A 25,453-nucleotide genomic window follows, 5' to 3' on the forward strand; every position below is an offset into this window, starting at 1 on the left:
ATCTCTCCCCAGATCACCCCCCATATCGCCCCCCGCCCTCTCAGGGCTTGCCCCGGCTGTGGACCCGGCGGTGTTTGACCACGTGGGAGCGCTGGCTGAACCCGCGCCCGCACTCCCCGCAGGTGTAGGGCTTCTCCCCGGTGTGGACCCGCCGGTGCTTGAGCAGGTCGGAGCTCTGCAGGAAGCTCTTGCCGCAGTCGGCGCAGCCGAAGGGCCGCTGGCCGGCGTGGACCCGCCGGTGCTGGAGCAGGCTGGAGCTGTGGCCGAAGCGCTTGCCGCAGTCGGCGCAGCCGAAGGGCCGCTCGCCGGAGTGGGTGGCCTGGTGCTTGAGCAGGTGGGAGCTGCGGCCGAAGTCCTTGCCGCACTGGGCGCAGCGGAAGGGGCGGGCGCCGGAGCTGGAGCGCCGGTGCTGGAGCAGGTTGGAGCTCTGGCTGAAGGCCCGGCCGCAGTCGGGGCAGCGGTAGGGGCGCTCGCCCGTGTGGACACGCTGGTGCCGCACCAGGTCGGAGCTCTGGCTGAAGGCCCGGCCGCAGTCGGGGCAGCGGTAGGGGCGCTCGCCCGTGTGCGTGGTCTGGTGCTGGAGGAGGTGCGAGCTCTGCCGGAAGGATTTCCCGCACTCTGGGCACTGGTAGGAGCGGCCGGCCGGCTTGTGGCAGGGGGCCGGGAACGCGGCTGCCCCGGTAGCTGCTGGGGAAGAGAGAAAGGAGATCGGGGGGTGGGTGAACGGGACTGGAAGAGGAGGTCGTGTACCTGTAACTGGAGGTTCTTTGAGATGGGTGGTCCCGATCTGTATTCGTGTGCCCAGAGCCGGAGAATTCGAAAGTCGAGTCTGTTGCGACCGCGTCTCCGGTTCCTTCTCCGCCACGAATCTAACCGCTCCACAGCAGAGGGGAAGGAGGGCGGATTTGGAATCCAAATAGGGGACAACACATCTCCAAGAACCTCCAGTTACAGGGAAGTAACCTCTTCTCCTTCTCCGAGTGATGGTTTCTATTGCGTTCCACTCAGGGCGATGACCAAGCAATGCCGAATTCGGAGGAGGGTGTGAGGAAGAGGATGGAGGCCTGCCGTGCCGAACGAGGCATCCGTTGCAGAGCCTCGTACCAAGGCGCAACGCGCAGCAAAGGCATGTGCCGAACTCCGCATGGCCCCCCGACTGTGACACCCTGGCACCCCCCTATTGACCAGGGCGATAGGATTACGATATGGTTTGTAGAGTGCGTGCCTTGTGAGGTATCACTTTAAAAGTCTTGATCTGTTGAACGTTAATACCCTGTTGGATTGTGTGTACCGTCACTGAATGGGAAGTTATGAAGTTTTTCTATATGTGTGTGTGACTGAAATATATTGTGAAGTTGGGAACACCCACAACCAGCCTTTCAGGTGCAACAGTGGAGCAGCCAGACACGCTGATGGCCCATTAAAGGAATCCATACTCCCAAGGATTATCCCAGGATCTGTATACAATGGAGACTTCTCAGAAAGAGCACGCAGACAATGGAGGCTGCTTGACTCGTGTCATAGCAAAGGCTCTTTCCAGCAGGCTGGAAAAAGCTATAAAAGAGGGGAAGTGACATCATCACTTGGCCTCACTCTTCCCCCCCCCACCCCCAACTGAACACCTGGAAACACATCTGGAGAACAAAGACTGAACTGGGGAGGTGGGCCCAGGCTGGACAGGAGAATCCCAGCCTGTGTAGTAAGGAACTAGACCATCAGGGTGAGACACGGCTTGATTCAAATCTGTCTAGTTTATAGAACTTAGATTGCGATTTTACTTTTATTTCTTAGGAAACCAACTTTGATCTTTATGCTTATTACTTATAATCACTTAAAGTCTGTCTTTCTGTAGTTAATAAACCGGTTTTATATTTTACCTAAAAGAGTGGGTTTTGGTTGAAGTGCTTGGGAAATCTGCTCAGGAACAAGAACTGGTGCACGTCCTCTCTGCATTTAAGGAGGGGCGGACTAAGTTATAAACTTACACTGGTCAGGCTTCTGACCAGGGCAGGACCATACAGCCCTGGGGTCCTAGGCTGGGGAACTGTGGGGAATTGGCCGGAGCCTCTTTACTGTTAATTCCTGAGTGGCTGGGAGATCATTTACGTAACTCAGCTGGGTGTGTCCCTGCCTGTGGATGGCTGGGTGAGTGCAGGACCTGGAGGGGTTTGCAGCTTGTCACAGTATGCCAGTGTGAGAGGGAGCCCAGGTTGGTGGGACAGAGGGCTCAGCAGTACCCCAGTTCCAGGCTGCACCCCAGGGAACCCGTCACACTGCCATACGTCCGAAAGCATCGTCTCGCAGGGCGGCTGTAGTCGGCACTCACGCTCTTGAGGAAAGGCGCCCTCACCCCACGGGGTAGAGACCGTCCTGACAACGGATAGAGCCGAACACCCCCCAAATCCACTTAGAAACCCTCCATGTGGAGACTGTTTAGCACTAGAACCGAAAGGATCACGGGGCGGGCAGTCTAGGGGATGTCGGGAAAGGTCCTGTTCTGTGCAGGTGGAAGGCCAAGGCCCGGCGGACGTCAAGGAAGGGAAGGTGCCGCTCCTCCGCCGAGGTGGGAGGCTTCGGAAAGAAGTGGATGGGCTGGTTGAGCTGAAACCGGGGGACGACCTTTGGGAGAAACTTGGGGTGCAGGCGCCAGGAGACTTTGGGGGCCCAACCTCCCGATCCGTTCACTGACCCGTCTCATGGAAGCAATAGCTATGAGGAAGGGCGATTTCATTCACGTCGCGCGAACGAGGTTGAGGTCCTGCGGGGGCGCGATGGGCGGGCAGGTTCGGAGCAGACCTGGCCGTCAATGGCTGCAGACAGACGGACGGCATGTCTGCGCATGGGGGGGTGTGTGTGTGGAAGGCGCTGAGAGCCGCTAGGTGGACCGGGATGGGACGGAGAGCGAGTCCCGACATCATCAAGCACAGGAGCCCAAGAGAAGGGGCATGTTCATGTCGTCGTGTGGAGGGTGTCGGGCCCAGGGGGTGAAATGCATCCACTTGGCCGGACAAGAGCCTGGTGGATGCCTGCCTGCTGCTCGGAGGTACGTCTTGCGCTGCCGACGAACATTCCCACGCAACGCGGCCTCCGCCCCGCCCGAAGCCCCGGGGTGTTGATGTGCAGCCTGGGTCCCTGAGAGGTCCAGGTCCCCTGCGTCACATGCTCGCCCCTGAGGGTGCCCCAGCCAGCGAGCAATGCGCCCGTGACGATCGTGTCCGGAGAGGATGGGAGGAAAGGCATGACCAGCCTGGGGACCGTCCATCCCTGGAGCGAGGAGAGCACCTCGGGGTGGCTGGGTGGGTAGATGACAGAAAGCCCATGGTCGCATGGGTGAACTGGCTCTCCGGAGCCACAGCTGCAGACAGTGAAGGCGGAGGCGAGCGGAGGTGGTGACTGACATGCGTGTGGCCAAGGAGCGATAGGCAGGTCCTGACCGGAACAGAAGGACCATTGCTTACTCAGGGGACGAGTTCCCGCGGGGTCTGGAATCTGTCCCTTGGTGGGTCAGCCCGTGCCGAGACCGCATCGACGGAGGCCCCTGTGACATCCAGGGGCCACGTGGGAACCGATTTTTCGACACTGACGCTCGCCTCCAGGGGAGGAATGGCGGCGTCCCCGGATTGCGCTGCAAGCAGCCAGTCGTCGAGGGAGGGGAATCTAAAGACCCCGTGACACCGGCGGTGGGCGGCTATGACAGAGGAAACTTTGGGGAAGACCCATGGAGCAGGGGTGAGTCCAAAGGGTAGGACTGTGTACTGGAAGTGCCGAGGGCCCACCGCGAATCTCAAGAACTTTCTGTGGGTTGGGTGGACGTCTACGTGAAAACAGGAACCTCGCACATTGAGAACCGTGAACCATCCAGAGACACGATGATGGCTGCCACCGTGACCATCCGAAACCAGCTTGTGGATGAAGTAATTGAGGAGACACAGATCCAGGATTGGTCTCCACCTTCTTCTGGGGTACCAGGAAATACGTGGAACAGAACCCCAGGCCCTGAGAGTCCGGAGGAACCTGCTTTATCGCCTCCCCTTTGCGGTAGGGAGCCGACCCTCTACAGCGAGGATGCTGTCGTGAGCGTGGTCCCTGAGCAGGGATCAGGGCGGGGGGAACGTGGATGAGGTAGCGCTGCGAACTCCATCGTAGAGCCACGTCGAACGACAGCCGGGCCCCGCTTGTCCGTTGTTACTGCACTCCAAGCTGGTACAGAGAGTGCTAGGCAACTCCCCCACCAAAGAGGGTGGGCCAGGTGTTTGCCCTGTTCTTCCTCCAGTGGAATACGGAAGTTCCCCGCCACCCTCCGTAGGAGGTCCTGGAACCAGCGAAAGCCACCTGGAGCTGAGGACACAGTCGTGTCTGGAAGGGTTCCTGCGCCGGCCGAACCGAACTGAGCGGCTCACCCTCCAAAACCGGTTCCGAGCGCTTACTCGAGGGTGCCCAAAGCCATCCGAATCCTCCAAGGCTGAAAAGGCGGATCCCGGTTCCAACGGCGGAGCCGTCTACGCCGTAGGGGAACGGGGAGCGAGCCCACGACTGGACTGAAGTAAACCCTGGGCTGGAGCCCGTGAGACGGCAGAGGGAGACGAGAACTCGGCTCCCCAAGGGCGAACAGTTCACATGGCTCCGGCGCCGTCTCTAACCTCCCCGGTGTGAGCAGCTTGGTACCAGCGGATCCCCCCGGCCTACACGATTTCTTGTCCCGCTTGTGAGCCCGGGAACGCGCCGTTTCTCCGTGGCGGGAACTCACGGAAGGCGCATCGTCTTAGGCCTGGAGGAAGACTTATTGCCACGCTTCTGGGCCTGCTTCCTCGCCTCCTGGCTAGGCCCCGCACGGGCTGCATAGTAGTGGTACCACTTGAACCGGACCCGATCTCCACAGTCGGAGGCAAGCTCCTGGGTTTCTCTGGGGCTGCCCGGCCTGGGTCCGAGGGCGGCCTCATGACAACCTCCAGGAGATGCTTGCTGAGGCCAAGAGCCCGACCTTCCCGGGTACGGCTGGGAGGAGAGGCAGCCATTGCACCTGGATGCAATATGGGCTTCCCCCAAGCAGGAGAGGCAGCGTTGATGCGAGAACGAACCCGGGCTGCCGGCACAGACCTTGAACCCCGCCGTCTTTGGCATAATCCCATATGCAGGCGTGGGTGCTGGGTTGCGGGCGGGAGCTGGTAAATGGGGTCCCCAAAGTCTCTCATCTCCTAAGAACTTCTGCTCAACACTCAACGAGACGGAGAACAGCAGAAACTAGAATAAGAGGAACTGGACAATTCTACCACGGCTGTTCTTTAAAGGGCGTCAGAGACGCGAGGACAGTAGCAGCTCCGGCTCGGACCATGCGGCAGTGGAGAAGGAACGGGAGGCGCGGTCGGTCCGCCTTGCCTCTTATGGCCTCGGACGACACCATGAGGCGAAGGAAGGGTACATGTGCAGACCAGCGGACACTGGGCCAGACGCATGGCGCACGTGTCAACCCTTGATGGATAACAATAGGGACCATCACTCGAAGAAGAACCGAAAGTGAAGGTAGAACCCAGGAGTCCTGGCTCCCAGCCTGCCCTCCTCTAACACACCAGACCCCACTCCCCTCCCAGAGCTGTGGGGAGAACCCAGGAGTCCTGGCTCCCAGCCCCCTTTGCTCTGACCAACTAGACCCCATCCCCCTCCCAGAGCTGGAGACAGAACCCAGGAGTCCTGGCTCCCAGCCCTCCCTCCTCTAACACACCATACCCCACTCCCCTCCCAGAGCTCCACTCCAGACACAGTTTGGAAGGGCCCCAGTTCTGACCTTCCCCTTAGGGGTCTCCCTCATTCCTCACCTGTGTGGGTTTCACCGTGGGTCCCCCCAGCCTCGGGAGAGGGGAGATCAGGGCCCCACGGCTCCTCCCCTCGCTCCATCCACCTCACGTCAGTCTTGGGGAGGGGAAAGCCTGTGGAGAAAGATGGGGAGAGGGTGGAGTCAGTGGGGCCAGACCCCAGCTGGGGTCAATGGGCCCTTGTTCCTTTGGAGTCAGTGGGGCAGAGGAGGATGGTGGGATACCATTGGAAGGTCCTAGCCAGGGATATGATGGATTCTCCATCTCTCAGAGGCCTGTCCCGGGGGTGGGGGGGTCTGTCTGAAAACCCCGCTCTAGGTCAGCCATCAGCTACGGGCTGGATGGAGGAATCACCCAGTGGGGACGTCTGGCCTGGGTGAGGCGGGAGGCCAAACCAGATGGTCCCCAGGGTCCCTCGCAGGCTGGAAGTGTCTGAGTGTGGGGCCATCACAGGGTTAAAGACCTTCTCGGTTCTCCAAGACCCAACCGAGCCCGTCCCGAGCCCGTCCCAGCTTGGCAGGCGGCCAGGCCCCTAGGCAAGGCCAGACCGGCTCCGCAATTCTGCGGCATGGCGTCCCTGTCGATCTCCTTGCGCCCCTCGTCCACCGGCAGCATGCGCCTCCCCTTTGCCTGGAACGACAAGCGGCTGGCGTGATGGGGGCCCCCGATCTCGGACAAGGGGGGGTCTGAGCAGCACCCAGCGCAACGGACCCGATCTTGGGCAGGAATCTGAGACACTTAATTAAGTAATTACTCTGATATGGTCTAATGTGGTAGCTAGAGGGAGCTGAGATCAGAATCCAGCCCTGCCCCTCCAGCCCTGCCCCCATTGCAATCAGGGGTGACTCCGGATTGACCCCAGGGGAGCTGAGATCAGAACCTGGCCCTGGCCCTGCCCCTGCCCCAGTTGCTGTCAGGGGTGACTCTGGATTGACCTCAGGAGTGACTCTGGATTGACCCCAGGGGAGCTGAGATCACAGCCCCGCCCTGCCCCCATGGCAATCAGGAGTGACTCCGGATTGACCCCAGGGGAGCTGAGAGCAGAACCACGCCCTGCCCCCGCTGCTGTCAGGGATGACTCTGGATTGACCTCAGGAGTGACTCTGGATTGACCCCAGGGGAGCTGAGATCACAGCCCCGCCCTGCCCCCATGGCAATCAGGAGTGACTCCGGATTGACCCCAGGGGAGCTGAGAGCAGAACCACGCCCTGCCCCCGCTGCTGTCAGGGATGACTCTGGATTGACCTCAGGAGTGACTCCGGATTGACCCCAGGGGAGCTGAGAGCAGAACCCCGCCCTGCCCCCGTTGCAGTCAGGAGTGACTCCGGATTGATGGGGGGGGGCGGGACTGACATCACTTACCCCCCCCCAATCCCACACCGGGGCTCTGCCCGGCCCCCCCGCGCCCGCAGCTCCCAGCCCGGACTCACCGCTGCGCGGGGGCGCCGCTGGCCCTTTAAGAGCGCCCCGCAAAGCCGGACGGGGGGTGTTGAGACTCCCCCGCTCCCGGGCTCGCCCCCGCTGCGGGAGGGGAAGGGCCCTTCTTTGTGACGTCACAGACCCCCCCCAAGGAAGGACGCTGCTGAGCTCTATGGTTTTAACCCCTTTGTGTCCGGCGGGAAATCGCCCAGCGAGCCCGGACTCCTGGGTTCTCTCCCCGGCTCTGGGAAGGGAGCGGGGGCTAGTGGGTTAGAGCAGGGGGGGCTGGGAGCCCGGACTCCTGGGTTCCCTCCCTGGCTCTGGGAAGGGAGTGGGGGCTAGTGGGTTAGAGCAGGGGGGGCTGGGAGCCCGGACTCCTGGGTTCTCTCCCCGGCTCTGGGAAGGGAGTGGGGGCTAGTGGGTTAGAGCAGGGGGGGCTGGGAGCCCGGACTCCTGGGTTCTCTCCCCGGTTCTGGGAGGGGAGTGGGGGCTAGTGGGTTAGAGCAGGGGGGGCTGGGAGCCCGGACTCCTGGGTTCTCTCCCCGGCTCTGGGAAGGGAGTGGGGGCTAGTGGGTTAGAGCAGGGGGGGCTGGGAGCCCGGACTCCTGGGTTCTCTTCCCGGCTCTGGGAAGGGAGCGGGGGCTAGTGGGTTAGAGCAGGGGGGGCTGGGAGCCCGGACTCCTGGGTTCTCTCCCCGGCTCTGGGAAGGGAGCGGGGGCTAGTGGGTTAGAGCAGGGGGGGCTGGGAGCCCGGACTCCTGGGTTCTCTTCCCGGCTCTGGGAGGGGAGTGGGGGCTAGTGGGTTAGAGCAGGGGGGCCTGGGAGCCCGGACTCCTGGGTTCTATCCCAAGCAGGGTGGGCTGTAGGGGTGCAATGGGGTTTAACCATTTACTGGTTAACCTTTACCAGCCACCATGAGAGTAAAGTCAAATCCCTTCTTCACACATTTCCAATGCAGCTGGTTGGGGAGCGTGGTGAACCCGACCTATTCCTTATCCTGAGACAGCACCTGGAGTCTGGGGCCCGCTGACCAGCAACAGAACCCAGGAGTCCTGGCTCCCAGCAGCAGGCGCTGGCTGTGGGGGGAAGCTCCCGGCTGCCCCAGCCTCTTCCTGGAGGGGGTGCTCTCCCCTGGCAGTCAGGGCTGGGCCCTAGCGGTGACGGAAAGCAGAGAGGCCAGGGGTTGGCCGTCCCTGAGCCCCAAAGAGTACAACTTTCCAGTGGTCATTGCTTAAGACATGGACTTTGCGTCTCAGCGATCCCCAACAGTCCAGGTTTTCACCCCAGAGTGTTTAACCAGATTTCCACATGCACCAATGTTTAATAATGTGAGACAAATAGCGAGTGGGTTTTTCTGGGTGGCAAGTTTGTGTCTGTGCTCCTTTGTCTATGTAACATACTCTATTTTAAAGGTTTCAGAGGAACAGCCGTGTTAGTCTGTATTCGCAAAAAGAAAAGGAGGACTTGTGGCACCTTAGAGACTAACCAATTTATTTGAGCATGAGCTTTCGTGAGCTACAGCTCACTTCATCGGATGCATGCCGTGGAAACTGCAGCAGACTTTATATATACACAGAGAATATGAAACAATACCTCCTCCCACCCCACTGTCCTGCTGGTAATAGCTTATCTAAAGTGATCATCAGGTTGGGCCATTTCCAGCACAAATCCAGGTTTTCTCACCCTCCACCCCCCCACACAAATTCACTCTCCTGCTGGTGCTAGCCCATCCAAAGTGACAACTCTTGACATAATCAAGTCGGGCTATTTCCTGCATAGATCCAGGTTTTCTCACATCCTCCCCACCCCCATACACACACAAACTCACTCTCCTGCTGGTAATAGCTCATTTAAAGGCATCCGCTTTGTTAATTAATCCATATTTAACCCTCATCAGGACACACTAAAAACTGGGCCAAAAGCTGAAAACATTTTGGCCCCAATAAAAAATGAATTCATTAAAAACAATCCAAACTTTCTGAAAGAACATCGCAAAGCGCATCTGACAAAGTACTAGGAATACATTACTGTACTCCCAGAAAAGGTCCACAAACAACGACCGACTTTATCAGTGAGGGATTCACCACGGGTACACAAGGGCCCGGTGGTGTGAGGATACTGCTCTGCTACTTGGGCGGTGTATTTCACTTTCCAGAGGACAAGTTACGTCTTTTGTTCCTTGGGGGCCACAGGACAGCTGCCGACCGCAGCATACAATGAAAGAAAGAAGTCTTCCCTGCCCCCGGGACAATGCAGGGCCGTGAATTTGTCCAGGGTGGTTTACATTTTGAACTGTCTTGTGCAGAACCCACAAACTTTCGATCAAGCCCTGCTCTGTTTGGGGGTGAACTCGTATTTTTTGGACTGTCACGTATTCGCACACACACAGACCGTCCCCTGGACTGGATGTCTGTGTAAGATCTGCAACTGGTCTTCGAACCCAAGCAGCGAGCACCTTTCCACGCTGCTCGCTGGCATTGCAACTAAACCCGAACCCCTCCATCATCTCAACGCTGCACTCATGTCACAAAATACTTCCCGACTTCCCCAACAGCCAACATAGGCCTATCACCACCCATCTCGGCATCGAAATCCCTGTGATTCTGTCCAAACAAATCCCACAGTGGAATCTGGCCAAAGCCGACTGGGACAGCTACAGGGAATGTGTCGAAAACGTGGTGACACCGGCATGTTATCACTGGTTTGTTGGCCGGCTTACCGCCGCCAAGAAGAGCATCTCCATGGGCTTCCAGGAAGAAAACACTCCCTGCTGGACAAAAGAGACCCAGGATCTGTCCCAGCAGTACAGCCAGTCGGGCAGCCCACAGGTTACAAAAGCCCTGCTAGTCTCTAGACTCAGCTAGTTCAAGGACTGGACTTCACACACTCAAGTCGCCATGCCTTGGTCCTACTATGACATCTCACCATTGCTAATTGGACAGAATATCAGACCTCAAAAGTCCGGCCCAACACCATAGCCTCCAAATTGGTGAAGAGCACCAAAAGACGAAACGCCATCATCAGCTACACCGGCCAATGACCAGTCTCTCCACACGACCCCACCGCCATCAGCACAGATGAAATAAAGAAGGTTTAGCCCCAATGTAGAAAGGGAAGCTGGCTGGCGGAGATGGTATCCCCCTGGAATTTCTTCATCAAGTAGGTCCCAAGGGACTCCCATGGCTGGCGAAACGTTACACCAAAACCATCCCAAAAGCCCGGTAGGAGGCAATTGTCAATGCCATATTCCAACCGGGGAAGCCAACTGATGACTTGGGAAGCTAGAGGCTGATATCACTCCTGTGCATGACCTACAAACACCTGGAACGCATCATCCTCCAGAGAATCAGCCCTCCCGTCGGCTCAGTGATCCCCGAAGAACAAGCGGGATTCCGGCCTAAACGCAACCAAGTTTTGTCCCTTGCAATGCACATGGCGGCTGGATTCCAGAAGAAATCTAAGACGGGCTCAGCCTTTGTATTCCTGTCATCGGCCTACGACTTAGTCTGGATTAAAGGCCAGATGCTGACGCTCGCAAGGATCGTCCACTACCACAAAACACTATGGGTATGTCTACACTACGAAATTAGGTCGAATTTATAGAAGTCGGTTTTTTAGAAATCGGTTTTATATATTCGAGTGTGTGTGTACCCACAGAAAATGCTCTAAGTGCATTAACTCGGCGGAGCGCTTCCACAGTACCGAGGCAAGCGTCGACTTCCGGAGCGTTGCACTGTGGGTAGCTATCCCACAGTTCCCGCAGTCTCCGCTGCCCATTGGAATTCTGGGTTGAGATCCCAATGCCTGATGGGGCTAAAACATTGTCGCGGGTGGTTCTGGGTACATATCGTCAGGCCCCCGTTCCCTCCCTCCCTCCGTGAAAGCAAGGGCAGACAATCGTTTCGCACCTTTTTTCCTGAGTTACCTGTGCAGACGCCATACCACTGCAAGCATGGAGCCCGCTCAGGTAACCGTCACCCTATGTCTCCTGGGTGCTGGCAGACGCGGTACGGCATTGCTACACAGTAACAGCAACCCCTTGCCTTGTGGCAGCAGACGGTACAGTACGACTGGTAGCCGTCATCGTCATGTCTGAGGTGCTCCTGGTCGCCTCTGTGAGGTCGATCAGGAGCGCCTGGGCAGACATGGGCGCAGGGACTAAATTTGGAGTGACTTGACCAGGTCATTCTCTTTAGTCCTGCAGTCAGTCCTATTGAACCGTCTTATGGTGAGCGGGCAGGCGATACGGACTGCTAGCAGTCGTACTGTACCATCTTCTGCCAAGCAGCCATGAGATGTGGATGGCATGCAGTCCTTCTGCACCGTCTGCTGCCAGCCAAAGATGTAAAAGATAGATGGAGTGGATCAAAACAAGAAATAGACCAGATTTGTTTTGTACTCATTTGCTTCCCCCCCTCCCCTGTCTAGGGGACTCATTCTTCTAGATCACACTGCAGTCACTTACAGAGAAGGTGCAGCGAGGTAAATCTAGCCATGTATCAATCAGAGGCCAGGCTAACCTTCTTGTTCCAATAAGGACAATAACTTAGGTGCACCATTTCTTATTGGAACCCTCCGTGAAGTCCTGCCTGAAATACTCCTTGATGTAAAGCCACCCCCTTTGTTGATTTTAGCTCCCTGAAGCCAACCCTGTAAGCGCCCCTCCCAGCGTCAGAGCAATGGCAAACAATCGGGCATCTGAGAGTGCTGTCCAGAGCAGTCACAATGGAGCACTCTGATGGGGCTAAAACATTGTCGCGGGTGGTTCTGGGTACGTGTCATCAGGCCCCCGTTCCCTCCCTCCCTCCGTGAAAGCAAGGGCAGACAATCATTTCGCGCCTTTTTTCCTGACTTACCTGTGCAGACGCCATACCACGGCAAGCATGGAGCCAGCTCAGGTAACCGTCACCCTATGTCTCCTGGGTGCTGGCAGACGCGGTACGGCTTTGCTGCACAGTAGCAGCAACCCATTGCCTTCTGGCAGCAGACGGTGCAATACGACTGGTAGTCGTCCTCGTCGTGTCCGAGGTGCTCCTGGCCACGTCGGCTGGGAGCGCCTGGGCAGACATGGGCGCAGGGACTAAATTTGGAGTGACTTGACCAGGTCATTCTCTTTAGTCCTGCAGTCAGTCCTATTGAACCGTCTTATGGTGAGCGGGCAGGCGATACGGACTGCTAGCAGTCGTACTGTACCATCTTCTGCCAGGCAGGCAAGAGATGAGGATTGCTAGCAGTCGTATTGTACCATCTTATGCCAGGCAGGCAAGAGATGGGGATGGCTAGCAGTCGTACTGTACCATCTTCTGCTGAGCAGCCATGAGATGTGGATGGCATGCAGTCCTTCTGCACCGTCTGCTGCCAGCCAAAGATGTAAAAGATAGATGGAGTGGGTCAGAACAAGAAATAGACCAGATTTGTTTTGTACTCATTTGCCTCCTCCCCTGTCTAGATCACACTGCAGTCACTCACAGAGAAGGTGGCAGCGAGGTAAATCTAGCCATGTATCAATCAGAGGCCAGGCTAACCTCCTTGTTCCAATAACAACGATAACTTAGGTGCACCATTTCTTATTGGAACCCTCCGTGAAGTCCTGCCTGAAATACTCCTTGATGTACAGGCACACCCTTTGCTGATTTTAGCTCCCTGAAGCCAACCCTGTAAGCCGTGTCGTCAGTCGCCCCTCCCTCCGTCAGAGCAACGGCAGACAATCGTTCCGCGCCTTTTTTCTGTGCGGACGCCATACCACGGCAAGCATGGAAGCCGCTCAGCTCACTTTGGCAATTAGGAGCACATTAACCACCACACGCATTATCCAGCAGTATATGCAGCACCAGAACATGGCAACGCGATACCGGGCGAGGAGGCGACGTCAGCGCGGTCACGTGAGTGATCAGGACATGGACACAGATTTCTCTGAAAGCATGGGCCCTGCCAATCCATGCATCATGGTGCTAATGGGGCAGGTTCATGCTGTGGAACGCCGATTCTGGGCTCGGGAAACAAGCACAGACTGGTGGGACCGCATAGTGTTGCAGGTCTGGGACGATTCCCAGTGGCTGCGAAACTTTCGCATGCGTAAGGGCACTTTCATGGAACTTTGTGACTTGCTTTCCCCTGCCCTGAGGCGCATGAATACCAAGATGAGAGCAGCCCTCACAGTTGAGAAGCGAGTGGCGATAGCCCTGTGGAAGCTTGCAACGCCAGACAGCTACCGGTCAGTTGGGAATCAATTTGGAGTGGGCAAATCTACTGTGGGGGCTGCTGTGATGCAAGTAGCCCACGCAATCAAAGATCTCTGATATCAAGGGTAGTGACCCTGGGAAATGTGCAGGTCATAGTGGATGGCTTTGCTGCAATGGGATTCCCTAACTGTGGTGGGGCTATAGACGGAACCCATATCCCTATCTTGGCACCGGAGCACCAAGCCGCCGAGTACATAAACCGCAAGGGGTACTTTTCGATAGTGCTGCAAGCTCTGGTGGATCACAAGGGACGTTTCACCAACATCAACGTGGGATGGCCGGGAAAGGTACATGACGCTCGCATCTTCAGGAACTCTGGTCTGTTTCAAAAGCTGCAGGAAGGGACTTTATTCCCAGACCAGAAAATAACTGTTGGGGATGTTGAAATGCCTACAGTTCTCCTTGGGGACCCAGCCTGCCCCTTAATGCCATGGCTCATGAAGCCGTACACAGGCAGCCTGGACAGTAGTCAGGAGCTGTTCAACTACAGGCTGAGCAAGTGCAGAATGGTGGAAGAATGTGCATTTGGACGTTTAAAGGGGCGCTGGCGCAGTTTACTGACTCTCTTAGACCTCAGCGAAACCAATATTCCCACTGTTATTACTGCTTGCTGTGTGCTCCACAATATCTGTGAGAGTAAGGGGGAGACGTTTATGGCGGGGTGGGAGGTTGAGGCAAATCGCCTGGCTGCTGGTTACGCGCAGCCAGACACCAGGGCGGTTAGAAGAGCACAGGAGGGCGCGGTACGCATCAGAGAAGCTTTGAAAACCAGTTTCATGACTGGCCAGGCTACGGTGTGAAAGTTCTGTTTGTTTCTCCTTGATGAAACCCCCCGCCCCTTGGTTCACTCTACTTCCCTGTAAGCTAACCACCCTCCCCTCCTCCCTTCGATCACCGCTTGCAGAGGCAATAAAGCCATTGCTGCTTCACAGTCATGCATTCGTTATTCATTCATCACACAAACAGGGAGATGACTACCAAGGTATCCCAGGAGGGGTGGTGGAGGAGGGAAGGAAAATGCCACACAGCACTTTAAGCACAGCACTTTAAAAGTTTACAACTTTAAAATTTATTGAATGACAGCCTTCTTTTTTTTGGGCAATCCTCTGTGGTGGAGTGGCTGGTTGGCCGGAGGCCCCCCCACAGCGTTCTTGGGTGTCTGGGTGTGGAGGCTATGGAACTTGGGGAGGAGGGCGGTTGGTTACAGAGGGGCAGCAGTGGCAGTCTGTGCTCCAGCTGCCTTTGCTGCAGCTCAACCATACACTGGAGCATACTGGTTTGGTCCTGCAGCAGCCTCAGCATTGAATCCTGCCTCCTCTCATCACGCTGCCGCCACATTTGAGCTTCAGCCCTGTCTTCAGCCCGCCACTTACTCTCTTCAGCCCGCCACTTACTCTCTTCAGCCCGCCACCTCTCCTCCCGGTCATTTTGTGCTTTCCTGCACTCTGACATTATTTGCCTCCACGCATTCGTCTGTGCTCTGTCAGTGTGGGAGGACAGCATGAGCTCGGAGAACATTTCATCGCGAGTGCGTTTTTTTTTCTTTCTAAGCTTCACTAGCCTCTGGGAAGGAGAAGATCCTGTGATCATTGAAACACATGCAGCTGATGGAGAAAAAAAAAGGGACAGCGGTATTTAAAAAGACACATTTTATAAAACAGTGGCTACACTCTTTCAGGGTAAACCTTGCTGTTAACATTACATACATAGCACATGTGCTTTCGTTACAAGGTCGCATTTTGCCTCCTCCCACCGCGTGACTACCCCCTCAACCTTCTCCCCTCCCTGTGGCTAACAGCGGGGAACATTTCTGTTTAGCCACAGGCAAACAGCCCATCAGGAATGGGCTCCTCTGAGTGTCCCCTGAAGAAAAGCACTCTATTTCAACCAGGTGACTATGAATTAGATCTCACTCTCCTGAGGATAACACAGAGAGATAAAGAACGGATGTTGTTTGAATGCCAGCAAACATACACTGCAATGCTTTGTTCTACAGTGATTCCCGAGTACGTGTTACTGGCCTGGAGTGGTAAAGTGTCCTACCATGAAGGACGAAATAAGGCTGCCCTCCCCAGAAACCTTTTGCAAAGGCTTTAGGACTACATCTAGGAGAACCGCAAATGCCAGGGCAAAGTAATCCTTTCACATGCTTGCTTTTAAACCATGTATAGTATTTTAAAAGGTACACTCACCAGAGGTCCCTTCTCCGCCTGCTGGGTCCACGAGGCAGCCTTGGGTGGGTTCGGGGGGTACTGGCTCCAGGTCTAGGGTGAGAAACAGTTCCTGGCTGTCGGGAAAACCGGTTTCTCCGCTTGCTTGCTGTGAGCTATCTACAACCTCCTCATCATCATCATCTTCTTTGTCCCCAAAACCTGCTTCCGTATTGCCTCCATCTCCATTGAAGGAGTCAAACAACACGGCTGGGGTAGTGGTGGCTGAACCCCCTAAAATGGCATGCAGCTCATCATAGAAGCGGCATGTTTGGGGCTCTGACCCAGAGCGGCTGTTCGCCTCTCTGGTTTTCTGGTAGGCTTGCCTCAGCTCCTTCAGTTTCACGCGGCACTGCTTCGGGTCCCTGTTATGGCCTCTGTCCTTCATGCCCTGGGAGATTTTCAGAAAGGTTTTGGCATTTCGAAAACTGGAACGGAGTTCTGATAGCACGGATTTCTCTCCCCAAACAGCGATCAGATCCCGTACCTCCCGTTCGGTCCATGCTGGAGCTCTTTTGCGATTCTGGGACTCCATCATGGTCACCTGTGCTGATGAGCTCTGCATGGTCACCTGCAGCTTGCCACGCTGGCCAAACAGGAAATGAGATTCAAAGTTCGCGGTTCTTTTCCTGTCTACCTGGCCAGTGCATCTGAGTTGAGAGTGCTGTCCAGAGCGGTCAGAATGGAGCACTCTGGGATAGCTCCCGGAGGCCAATACCATCGAATTGTGTCCACAGTACCCCAAATTCGAGCCGGCAACGTCGATTTAAGCGCTAATCCACTTGTCAGGGGTGGAGTAAGGAAATCGATTTTAAGAGCCCTTTAAGTCGAAATAAAGGGCTTCATTGTGTGGACGGGTGCAGGTTTAAATCGATTTAACGCTGCTAAATTCGACCTAAAGTCCTAGTGTAGACCAGGGCTATGCCTGCTATGGACGGTGCTGAGCAATAGGTGGCTACATGTCCATTTGGGCGACAGAGTCATCTCGTCCCGGCTCTTCAACAATGGACAGCCCCAAGGCTCAGTACTCACGCCGACGCTCTTCAGCGTCTACACGAGCGACATGCCGCCAACGAAGTCACGCAAATCTGCCGATGCAGATGACCTCGCCCTGGCGATGCAAGCAGCCACCTTCCATGACGTTGAGTCCACCTTGAACGGGGACCTAAACACCAGGGAGGAATATCTCCGGAAATGGAGGCTCAAGCCAACCCTGACACAAACCAACAGTCACTGCATCCCATCTTGATAACATGAACGCTAAGTGCACCCTGAAAGCGTCCTTCTGCGGCAACGCTGTGCCACGTGACCTATCCCGGTGTGAAGCTGGCTCGCATGCTAACCTTCCACAACCATCTGAAGAAGGTGGCTGCCAAGACACAGCCAAGGGTCAACCTGGTCCAGAAACACAGGCACAAGCTGGGGAGCATCAACATCAGTGCTATGGACATCAGTGATGGCTCTTGTGTCCACTGTAGCCAAGTACTGCGCACCACGGGGCACGGATCAGAAGTAGCCACGTTCGATTTGTTGGTGCCAACTGGACCGACCCTGCAATGAAGTGAATCCCTGGAGCCCTCAAGTCAACCCCAACCCCCAGTCTGCCCGTGCTGTCACACGCTGTTCCCGCACCCATATGCTGTGAACTCTGTACCTCAAACTACCACCCTGGAACCCCTGTATTCACCACTGTGATGTAATCCTATGTTTTGTACAATACATGCCTTGTGAGGTATCATTTGAGAAGTGATGATCTGTTGAACACGACTATCCTGTTGGATTGTGCGTGTTACCTTGTATGTGAAGTTATGAAGTTTTGCTCTGTGTTTGTTACAGAAATATGTGGCGAGGATGAGAGATGCCCACCGCCGGCCTTTCAATAGGGACAAAGGAGCAGCTACACTGGCCAGACAGGCGTTGACGGCCCATCAAGGAGAAAGCACTCTCCCAAGTGGCCGTCCCAGAGACTCCTCAGAGAGGACATGTACCCAGTGGGGGATGCCTGACCCTCACATCACAGCAAGGAGCTTTCTAGCACCTGGAGAGAAAGTATAAATGAGGGTCGATGACGTCACCACTTGGCTTCTGACCTCCCCCATTTCAACACCTGGAAGATCAACTGGAAGACAAAGACTGCGAGCTGGGGAGATTGGTCCCAGGCTGGGAAGCGAATCCAGCCTGTGTTTTGAGAACTGTGAGCTGCCTGGAACATTCAGTGGGGTGAGAAAAGTTGTTTGATTCAAATCTTGCTTAGTCTGTTAAAGTGAAAAATAGGCACAGAGGTCAGAAATTGAATTTTGACTGCGATTCTAACACTTATAATCACTTAAAATCTGTCTTTGTGTCGTGAATAAATCTGGTTTATGTTTTATCTAAAACAGGGCAGTTTGGGTTGACATGTTTAGAGACTCCCAGCTCAGGTTAACAAGGGTTGTTGCATGACCACTACCCTTTGTTGGGAGTGGCGAACCAATTCATGAGCTTGCACTGTCCAAGTAGTCTTGAGCAGTGCAAGACGGTATATTTCTGGGGTGTAAGGCTGGGAGCTGGGGGGATTTGGCTGATGCCTCTCTCTGTGGGATTCGTGAGTGGCTCAGGGAGAATTCATGCAACTCAGCTGGGTGTGGAGCGCCACCTGGTGACGGCTGAGTGATCGCAGCACCTGGAGGGCTTTGCTGCATGTCACTGGCACTGCACTGTGTGAGACAGCCCAGGCTGGAGAGTTAAGGTGGCATGGTGCACCCACAGTTCCAGGTTGTACCCCGGGGGTCACATTCTGGAACCCGCAAAGTCGACCCCAACACCCTGGCTGCCCGTGCGGTCGTACATTGTTCCCTCACCCATTTGCTCTAATCCTCCAGGAAGTCCAGCAAATCAAGGGAAACGAACATTTCCCCATTCACCAGGACCTTAACAACGTCCCTCAGCACAACCTGAAGTCACGCAAACCCTTTCGGACCCATGCGCTTAACCTTCCACAATGTGATTTCGACCCTGATGAACAGGGCCAATGTTCTCCAGATATTGCCACAATTCTTCCAAAATTACTTTTGATTTCCAGAATCACCCATTCCTTCCAATTTTCCACCTTGTACTTTGGCCATTCGAGCCGTTCCCTACCAATGCCTAGCCCGGTTACGCCGGAGGAGAGAGTTAAAGAATTCAGCCCCGACGTGCTCCATGTGGGCGGAGGGAAGTTATTGTACACAATTCGCACCAAAGTTCTTGACCATGTTAAAAAGGGCCGCACAGGTGACCACCTGAAAGGTCGTCATGTTCCCGCACCGAAAAAGGAAAATGAAGGACAGAGAGTGGAGACATGACAGCTGCAAAGCCACAGCACCCAATTACTGGCACGTGTACACAAGGAAAATCAGAAATCCAGGGGAATGACAGTACTAGACTAGATGGAGGCTGGTGGCAGTGTAGATATCCCACTAGGCAAACCAGATAATCCCAAAATGCGAGAATTCCTAAATATGACAAGTCCATATTCCCTGCGTCTTTGAACTAAACAAGCCACAACGGAGCACTGAATGGAAGGATTAGCACATAGCTGTAATTGTGGATGACTCTCCAGGCAGCCTACTCTGGCATGTTGCAAATATTCTAATACAGCGGATGCAGGTTTCAGAAGATTGCCCAGTTGCTGCCAAGCTCATAGAAACAGTGGAGTTCGAACATGTTCATTACTACACAGTTGTGCAAGCTCTTATAAAGACTCTTGTCCTACACAAAAGTGATTTTTTAAAAGCAGCGGCTTATGTGACGGGTAATGCAACCGACATGCGGAAGTTATTCAAAGACAGTTTAAGTGACATTTTAAGCAACTGCATTGATGTGACCTGTGGGGGACGCATTACAGCTGTATTAGATGAGCGCTGACGCTGTCTCTGTACAGAAGTGGACCGTCTGTGTGCTGTAACGAAAATGGCTACCCCTCACTCATATGCACTCATTTCGGAGACTACCTTATCGACCAGGGGGTTGAAAGCCCAAGATTACCTCCGGAACCGGATGTAACAAGATTAACAACTTGGCTTAAAGCCATAGACAATCATGTGGAGCACTATAAGGGGGTCGCTGCTTGGGAAATCAATGTACACGACTACCATTTTAGAGGAGCTAAGTGTTTTATTGCCGGGTGACTCGCTTGCGGCAGATTGAATTTTTATCCAAGCAGAAGCAACTCCACGCGTTCAGACACTACTTGGGTTTGAATCCTGGTCAATGTTCCCAACAGAAGTGTACAACCGTGCATCTGATCTGCTGGCAATACTTCAGTACAAAGGACAGAATGCCCTGGACAATCTCAAGTGTCAAGTTTTCCAAAGTTGTGCAGAGAAAGTGTAGGAGGTACTTACATACAAACAGCCACCATAGAGATTTTTTTGTGATGTGAGAGTCCTTGATTCCAAGCAAGGTTGTGTACTCTCCCACAACGTCAGTGACTATGAACAGAATACAGTAATTACTCGCTTAACGTTGTAGTTATGTTCCTGAAAAATGCGACTTTTAAGTGTTAAGCGAATCCAATTTCCCCATAAGAATTAATGTAAATGGGGGTTAGGTTCCAGGGACACTTTTTTTGCCAGACAAAAGACGATATTTTTTATTTATAGATGTATATAAAATTTTAAACAAACAATTTAATACTGGTACACAGCAATGATAATTGTGAAGCTTGGTTGAGGTGGTGGAGTCAGAGGGGGGGATATTTCCCAGGGGAAGCCTTACTGCTAAATGATGAACTAGCGCTTGGCTGAGCCCCCGAGGGTTAACACAGTGTTGTTAGTGTAGCCTCACGCTCTACAGGGCAGCACAATGGAGGGAGGGGAGACAGCGTGGCAGACAGAGACAGAGACACACACCCTGAGAAATGCATTGCCCCTTTAAGTACGCTGACCCTACTCTAAGTACATTGCCTTTTTAAGTAGATCGGCAAGTTGAGAGAACAGCTGCTGCCAGCAAGCTCCCTCTGTCCTGAACCCTATCCTGTCCCCCCCGCCCCACCTCTGTGGAGATGGGGTAAAGGAGCAGGGGAGCGGGAGGGGGACACCCTGACATTAGTGCCCCTCTTCTCCCCCCCCCCCCGCACAGCAAGGCAGAGGGCAGGAGCAGGGCAGGGCCATGGGGGAGGGACAGCTGAACGGCCCAGCGATTGGTAGCCTGCTGGGCAGCTGCCTCACAGGGAACGTAGGGGAGCTGATGGGGGGGCTGCCAGCCCACCCTGGTTCCAAGGCCCCCCCCCAGCTCGCTGCAACGGGCTGCTCTTCCTGCAAGCAGCGGACAAAGCAGGCGGCTGCCAAACCACGTTCTAAGGGAGCAGTGCACAACTCTCAACGAGCCTGTTCCCGAATTGATCAGCGACGAAAGAACATTCACCAGGCCGACGTTCAGTGAGGAGTTCCTGTATCCCACTGCCGTGATCTGTACCTGGGGGGGAGTGGGCCGTTTACCTGAACACCGGAGATGAACTTCCTCGTGCTAATGATGTTTCTCTCTCCAGTTTTCGGAGGAAGGTTTGCCACGACTTAGCCAGATTGCTCGTGATCTTTTGGCGAGCAGCCGATGCTGAATGCAGTTTGGCCAAACTTGGACAAGAGCTAACCCCACAATGTTACTGGATGTCATTGGATGCCCAAATGAGTTGTCATGTGTCCTAACCAGGTGTCAATGACTATTTGTATGCTGATATAGGCGATATACAGATATTTGCAACAACACCTTCGTGTCCTTTAAGCAGAACTGTAATTATTCCAAATTCCCCTGAGCCGCCAGGTCGTTGCATAAAACAGTAATCCAACTTTTATATTAATTGCACTGTCTTGCGTGGCAAGAATTTTGTATTTATAGCAACGATCACGTCACACATTTCTTATGTTCTAAAACTGACCATTTTGGTTGTGAAAAAAATGTCCAAGTGTCTGTCAACATCGTAATATAGGGCTACCTCATTTTCGAGCTGTAAAAGGATTACACATTGCTCCCGTTTGCCGATACGTGTATTTTTTTGTATTAAAATAATGCATCACCGACATTTCCAAACTACAAAGTTTCGCAAATCTGAACTTAGGCTGTTTTCGGTGCCGGAAGACACGGGCCCTACCGATGAAGCGTGGAAAGCCGAAGGGCGTTCACAAGACGTCACAAACACCTCATGAAATAGCCGCTGGCCTGGATCTCCCGCCAGGTTCATGGGCAACCCCAAACCGCAGCCGCACAACCCAGGGCAGATGCAGATACTTGCTGCACAAATGGAAGAAGAAGATCTGTCCCCATTTCCCCCCGTCAGGGCTGGCCCCGGCTGTGGACCCGGCGGTGTTTGACCACGTGGGAGCGCTGGCTGAAGCCGCGCCCGCACTCCCCGCAGGTGTAGGGCTTCTCCCCGGTGTGGACATGCCGGTGCTTGAGCAGGTCGGAGCTCTGGAGGAAGCGCTTGCCGCAGTCGGCGCAGCCGAAGGGCCGCTCGCCGGCGTGGACCCGCCGGTGCTTGAGCAGGTCGGAGCTCTGCAGGAAGCGCTCGCCGCAGTCGGTGCAGCCGAAGGGCCGCTGGGCGGCGTGGACCCGCCGGTGTTTGTGCAGGCTGGAGCTGTGGCCGAAGCGCTTGCCGCAGTCGGCGCAGCCGAAGGGCCGCTCGCCGGAGTGGGTGGCCTGGTGGTTGAGCAGGTGGGAGCTGCGGCCGAAGCCCTTGCCGCACTGGGCGCAGCGGTAGGGGCGCTCGCCCGTGTGGACACGCCGGTGCCGCGCCAGGTCGGAGCTCTGGCTGAAGGCCCGGCCGCAGTCGGGGCAGCGGTAGGGCCCCTCGCCCGTGTGCGTGGTCTGGTGCTGGAGGAGGTGCGAGCTCTGCCGGAAGGATTTCCCGCACTCTGGGCACTGGTAGGAGCGGCCGGCCGGCTTGCAGCGGGGCGTCGGGGGTGCGGCCACCTTGGCAACTGCTGGAGAGAGACGGGAGGGAGATCCGGGAGGACAACCAAGCAAATTGATCCCCCGGGGCTGGAACTTAAAGCGAGGGTAGAACCCAGGAGTCCTGGCTCCCAGCCCCCCTGCTCTAATCCCTAGACCCCACTCCCCTCTCAGAGCCAGGGAGACAACCCAGGAGTCCTGGCTCCCAGACCCCCTGCTCTAACCACTAGACCCCACTTCCCTCCCAGAGCCAGGGGTAGAACCCAGGAGTCCTGGCTCCCAGCCCCCTGCTCTAAAACACTGGGGCCCCGATGCTGGCCAGGAGGAGTGGGAAAGGGCCAGGAGCTCTGGTGCTAAAGGTTGTAACAGCCAGTGTCAGGGGACATGGTTTGGAAAGGCCCCAGTTCTGACCTTCCTCTTATGGGTCTCCCTCATTCCTCACCTGTGTGGGTCTCACCTGGGGTCCCCACAGCCTCGGGGGAGGGGAGATCAGGGCCCCACGGCTCCTCCCCTCGCTCCATCCACCTCACGTTGGCCTTTGGGAGGGGGAAGCCTGGAGAGAAAGATGGGGAGACGGTGGAGTCAACGGGGCCAGATCCCCTGCTGGGGTCAATGGGCCCTTGTTCCTTTGGAGTCAGTGGGGCAGAGGAGGACGGTGGGATACCATTGGAAGGTCCTAGCCAGGGATATGATGGATTCTCCATCTCTCAGAGGCCTGTCCCGGCGGTGGGGGGGTCTGTCTGAAAACCCCGCTCTAGCTCAGCCATCAGCTACGGGCTGGATGGAGGAATCACCCAGTGGGGACGTCTGGCCTGGGTGAGGCGGGAGGCCAAACCAGATGGTCCCCAGGGTCCCTCGCAGGCTGGAAGTGTCTGAACGTGGGGCCATCAAAGGGTTAAAGACCTTTTCGGTTCTCCAAGAGTCTCAGGAGCCCGTCCCAGGCCCCTAGGCAAGGCCAGACCGGCTCTGCAATTCTGCGGCATGGCGTCCCTGTCGATCCCCTTGCGCTCCTCGTCCACCGGCAGCATGCGTCTCCCCTTCGCCTGGAACGATAAAAGGGCCCTCATTGAGCAGCCGGGCTCAGGCGGGGGGGCGGGGGGGGGAGTCTGTGCAGGGACTAAGTAGCATTAATTAAATAATTAGTCTGACAGTCTAAGGTGGTACTTAGAAGGAGCAGAGATCAGAATCCAGCTCTGCCCCCATGGTAATCAGGAGTGACTCCGGATTGACCTCGGAGGAACTGAGAGCAAAACCCGACCCTGTCCCTGTTGCAGTCAGGGGTGACTCTGGAGTGACACGGTGCGGGGAGCGGAGATCAGAACTCAGCCAGGACCCCACTGTAGTCAGGGAGTGACTCCGAATTGACCCCAGGGGAGCTGAGATCAGAATCCAGCTCCTGCTCTCATTGTAATGAAGAACGACTCCAGACTGACCCCAGGGAAAACTCAAACAGAACCCGGCCCTGCTCCCATTGCAGTCAGCGAGTGACTCTGGATTGACCCCAGGGAGCAGAGATCAGAATCCAGCCCTTCCCCCGTGGTCATCAGGAGTGACTCTGGATTGACCCTGGGGGAGCTGAGATCAGAACCTAGCCCTGCTCCCACTGCAGTCAGGGGTGACTCCGGATTGATGGGGGGCGGGGAGCTGACATCTGCCCGGCCCCCCCGCGCCCGCAGCTCCCAGCCCGGACTCACCGCTGCGCGGGGGCGCCGCTGGCCCTTTAAGAGCGCCCCGCAAAGCCGGACGGGGGGTGTTGAGACTCCCCCGCTCCCGGGCTCGCCCCCGCTGCGGGAGGGGAAGGGCCCTTCTTTGTGACGTCACAGACCCCCCTCCCAAAAGGGAGGACGCTGCTGAGCTCCATGGTTTTAACCCCTTTGTGTCCGGCGGGAAATCGCCCAGCGAGCCCGGACTCCTGGGTTCTCTCCCCGGCTCGGGGAGGGGAGGGGGGCTAGTGAGTTAGAGCAGGGGGGGCTGGGAGCCGGGACTCCTGGGTTCTCTCCCTGGCTCTGGGAGGGGAGTGGGGGCTAGTGGGTTAGAGCAGGGGGGGCTGGGAGCCCGGACTCCTGGGTTCTCTCCCCAGCCCTGGGAAGGGAGTGGGGGCTAGTGGGTTAGAGCAGGGGGGGCTGGGAGCCCGGACTCCTGGGTTCTCTCCCCGGCTCTGGGAGGGGAGGGGGGCTAGTGGGTTAGAGCAAGGGGGGCTGGGAGCCAGGACTCCTGGGTTCTCTCCCCAGCCCTGGGAGGGGCGTGGGGGCTAGTGGGTTAGAGCAGGGGAGGCTGGGAGCCCGGACTCCTGGGTTCTCTCCCCAGCCCTGGGAAGGGAGTGGGGGCTAGTGGGTTACAGCAGGGGGGGCTGGGAGCCAGGACTCCTGGGTTCTCTCCCCAGCTCTGGGGGAGGGGGGAGGGGGGTCTAGGGGTTAGAGCCAGATGCCCATGGTGCTCCCACCGATTTACACCAGCTGGGGCCCTCTGAGGCCCATGGATGCAAGGGGTCTGGCTGCCTGGCATAGGAAACCGACACACATGGGATTGTGACACTGACATATTTCTGGGAAACACAAGAAGAAAAGATTTATTTGGGTGTTTATTATTTATTATCTGTACTAAATTGACAGCTACAGACCAAGACCAGGGCCCTGTCGGGCCGGGCTTTCCCCTCCTCCCCCCACCGAGATCAGGGCCCCCGTCGGGCTGGGCGCTGACAGACCCCCGCCCCAAGCCGAGATGAGGGCCCCGTCACGCTGGGGGCTGCAAAGGTCTCTGCCCCTGACCACAATCAAGGCCCTTGTTGCAGCAGGTGCAGCACAGGACCCCCCCCCCGAGATCCCGGGCCCTGTCACGCTGGGCGTGGCCCAGACGAGCCCGTCCCT

General features: G+C 56.1%; 2 protein-coding genes and 1 long non-coding RNA gene across 3 annotated transcripts; all 3 read right to left on the reverse strand.

Annotated features, from left to right (window-relative positions):
* Positions 1 to 24: 24 nt before the first annotated feature.
* LOC142072445 (uncharacterized) lies at positions 25 to 24,414 on the reverse strand. The gene is made up of 5 exons (XM_075129171.1): positions 24,281 to 24,414; positions 23,029 to 23,629; positions 21,989 to 22,618; positions 731 to 750; positions 25 to 625 (listed from the first exon to the last, which is right to left on the reverse strand). Exons 2-5 carry the CDS (start codon positions 23,288 to 23,290, stop codon positions 41 to 43), a joined length of 1,497 nt encoding a protein of 498 aa, XP_074985272.1. The 5' UTR covers positions 23,291 to 23,629; positions 24,281 to 24,414; the 3' UTR covers positions 25 to 40.
* On the reverse strand, positions 1,767 to 5,898 carry LOC142072447 (uncharacterized). The gene is made up of 2 exons (XR_012668789.1): positions 5,814 to 5,898; positions 1,767 to 5,469 (listed from the first exon to the last, which is right to left on the reverse strand). It is a non-coding gene; the product is annotated as an uncharacterized LOC142072447 (long non-coding RNA).
* LOC142072624 (uncharacterized) lies at positions 5,903 to 21,976 on the reverse strand. Its single transcript, XM_075130062.1, has 5 exons — positions 15,663 to 21,976; positions 14,615 to 15,074; positions 7,241 to 7,331; positions 6,298 to 6,440; positions 5,903 to 5,924 (listed from the first exon to the last, which is right to left on the reverse strand). Exons 1-5 carry the CDS (start codon positions 16,399 to 16,401, stop codon positions 5,903 to 5,905), a joined length of 1,455 nt encoding a protein of 484 aa, XP_074986163.1. The 5' UTR covers positions 16,402 to 21,976.
* Positions 24,415 to 25,453: the final 1,039 nt, after the last annotated feature.

Source organism: Caretta caretta, chromosome 6 (genome assembly GCF_965140235.1).
Source record: "Caretta caretta isolate rCarCar2 chromosome 6, rCarCar1.hap1, whole genome shotgun sequence".
Taxonomy (NCBI): Eukaryota; Metazoa; Chordata; order Testudines; family Cheloniidae; genus Caretta; species Caretta caretta.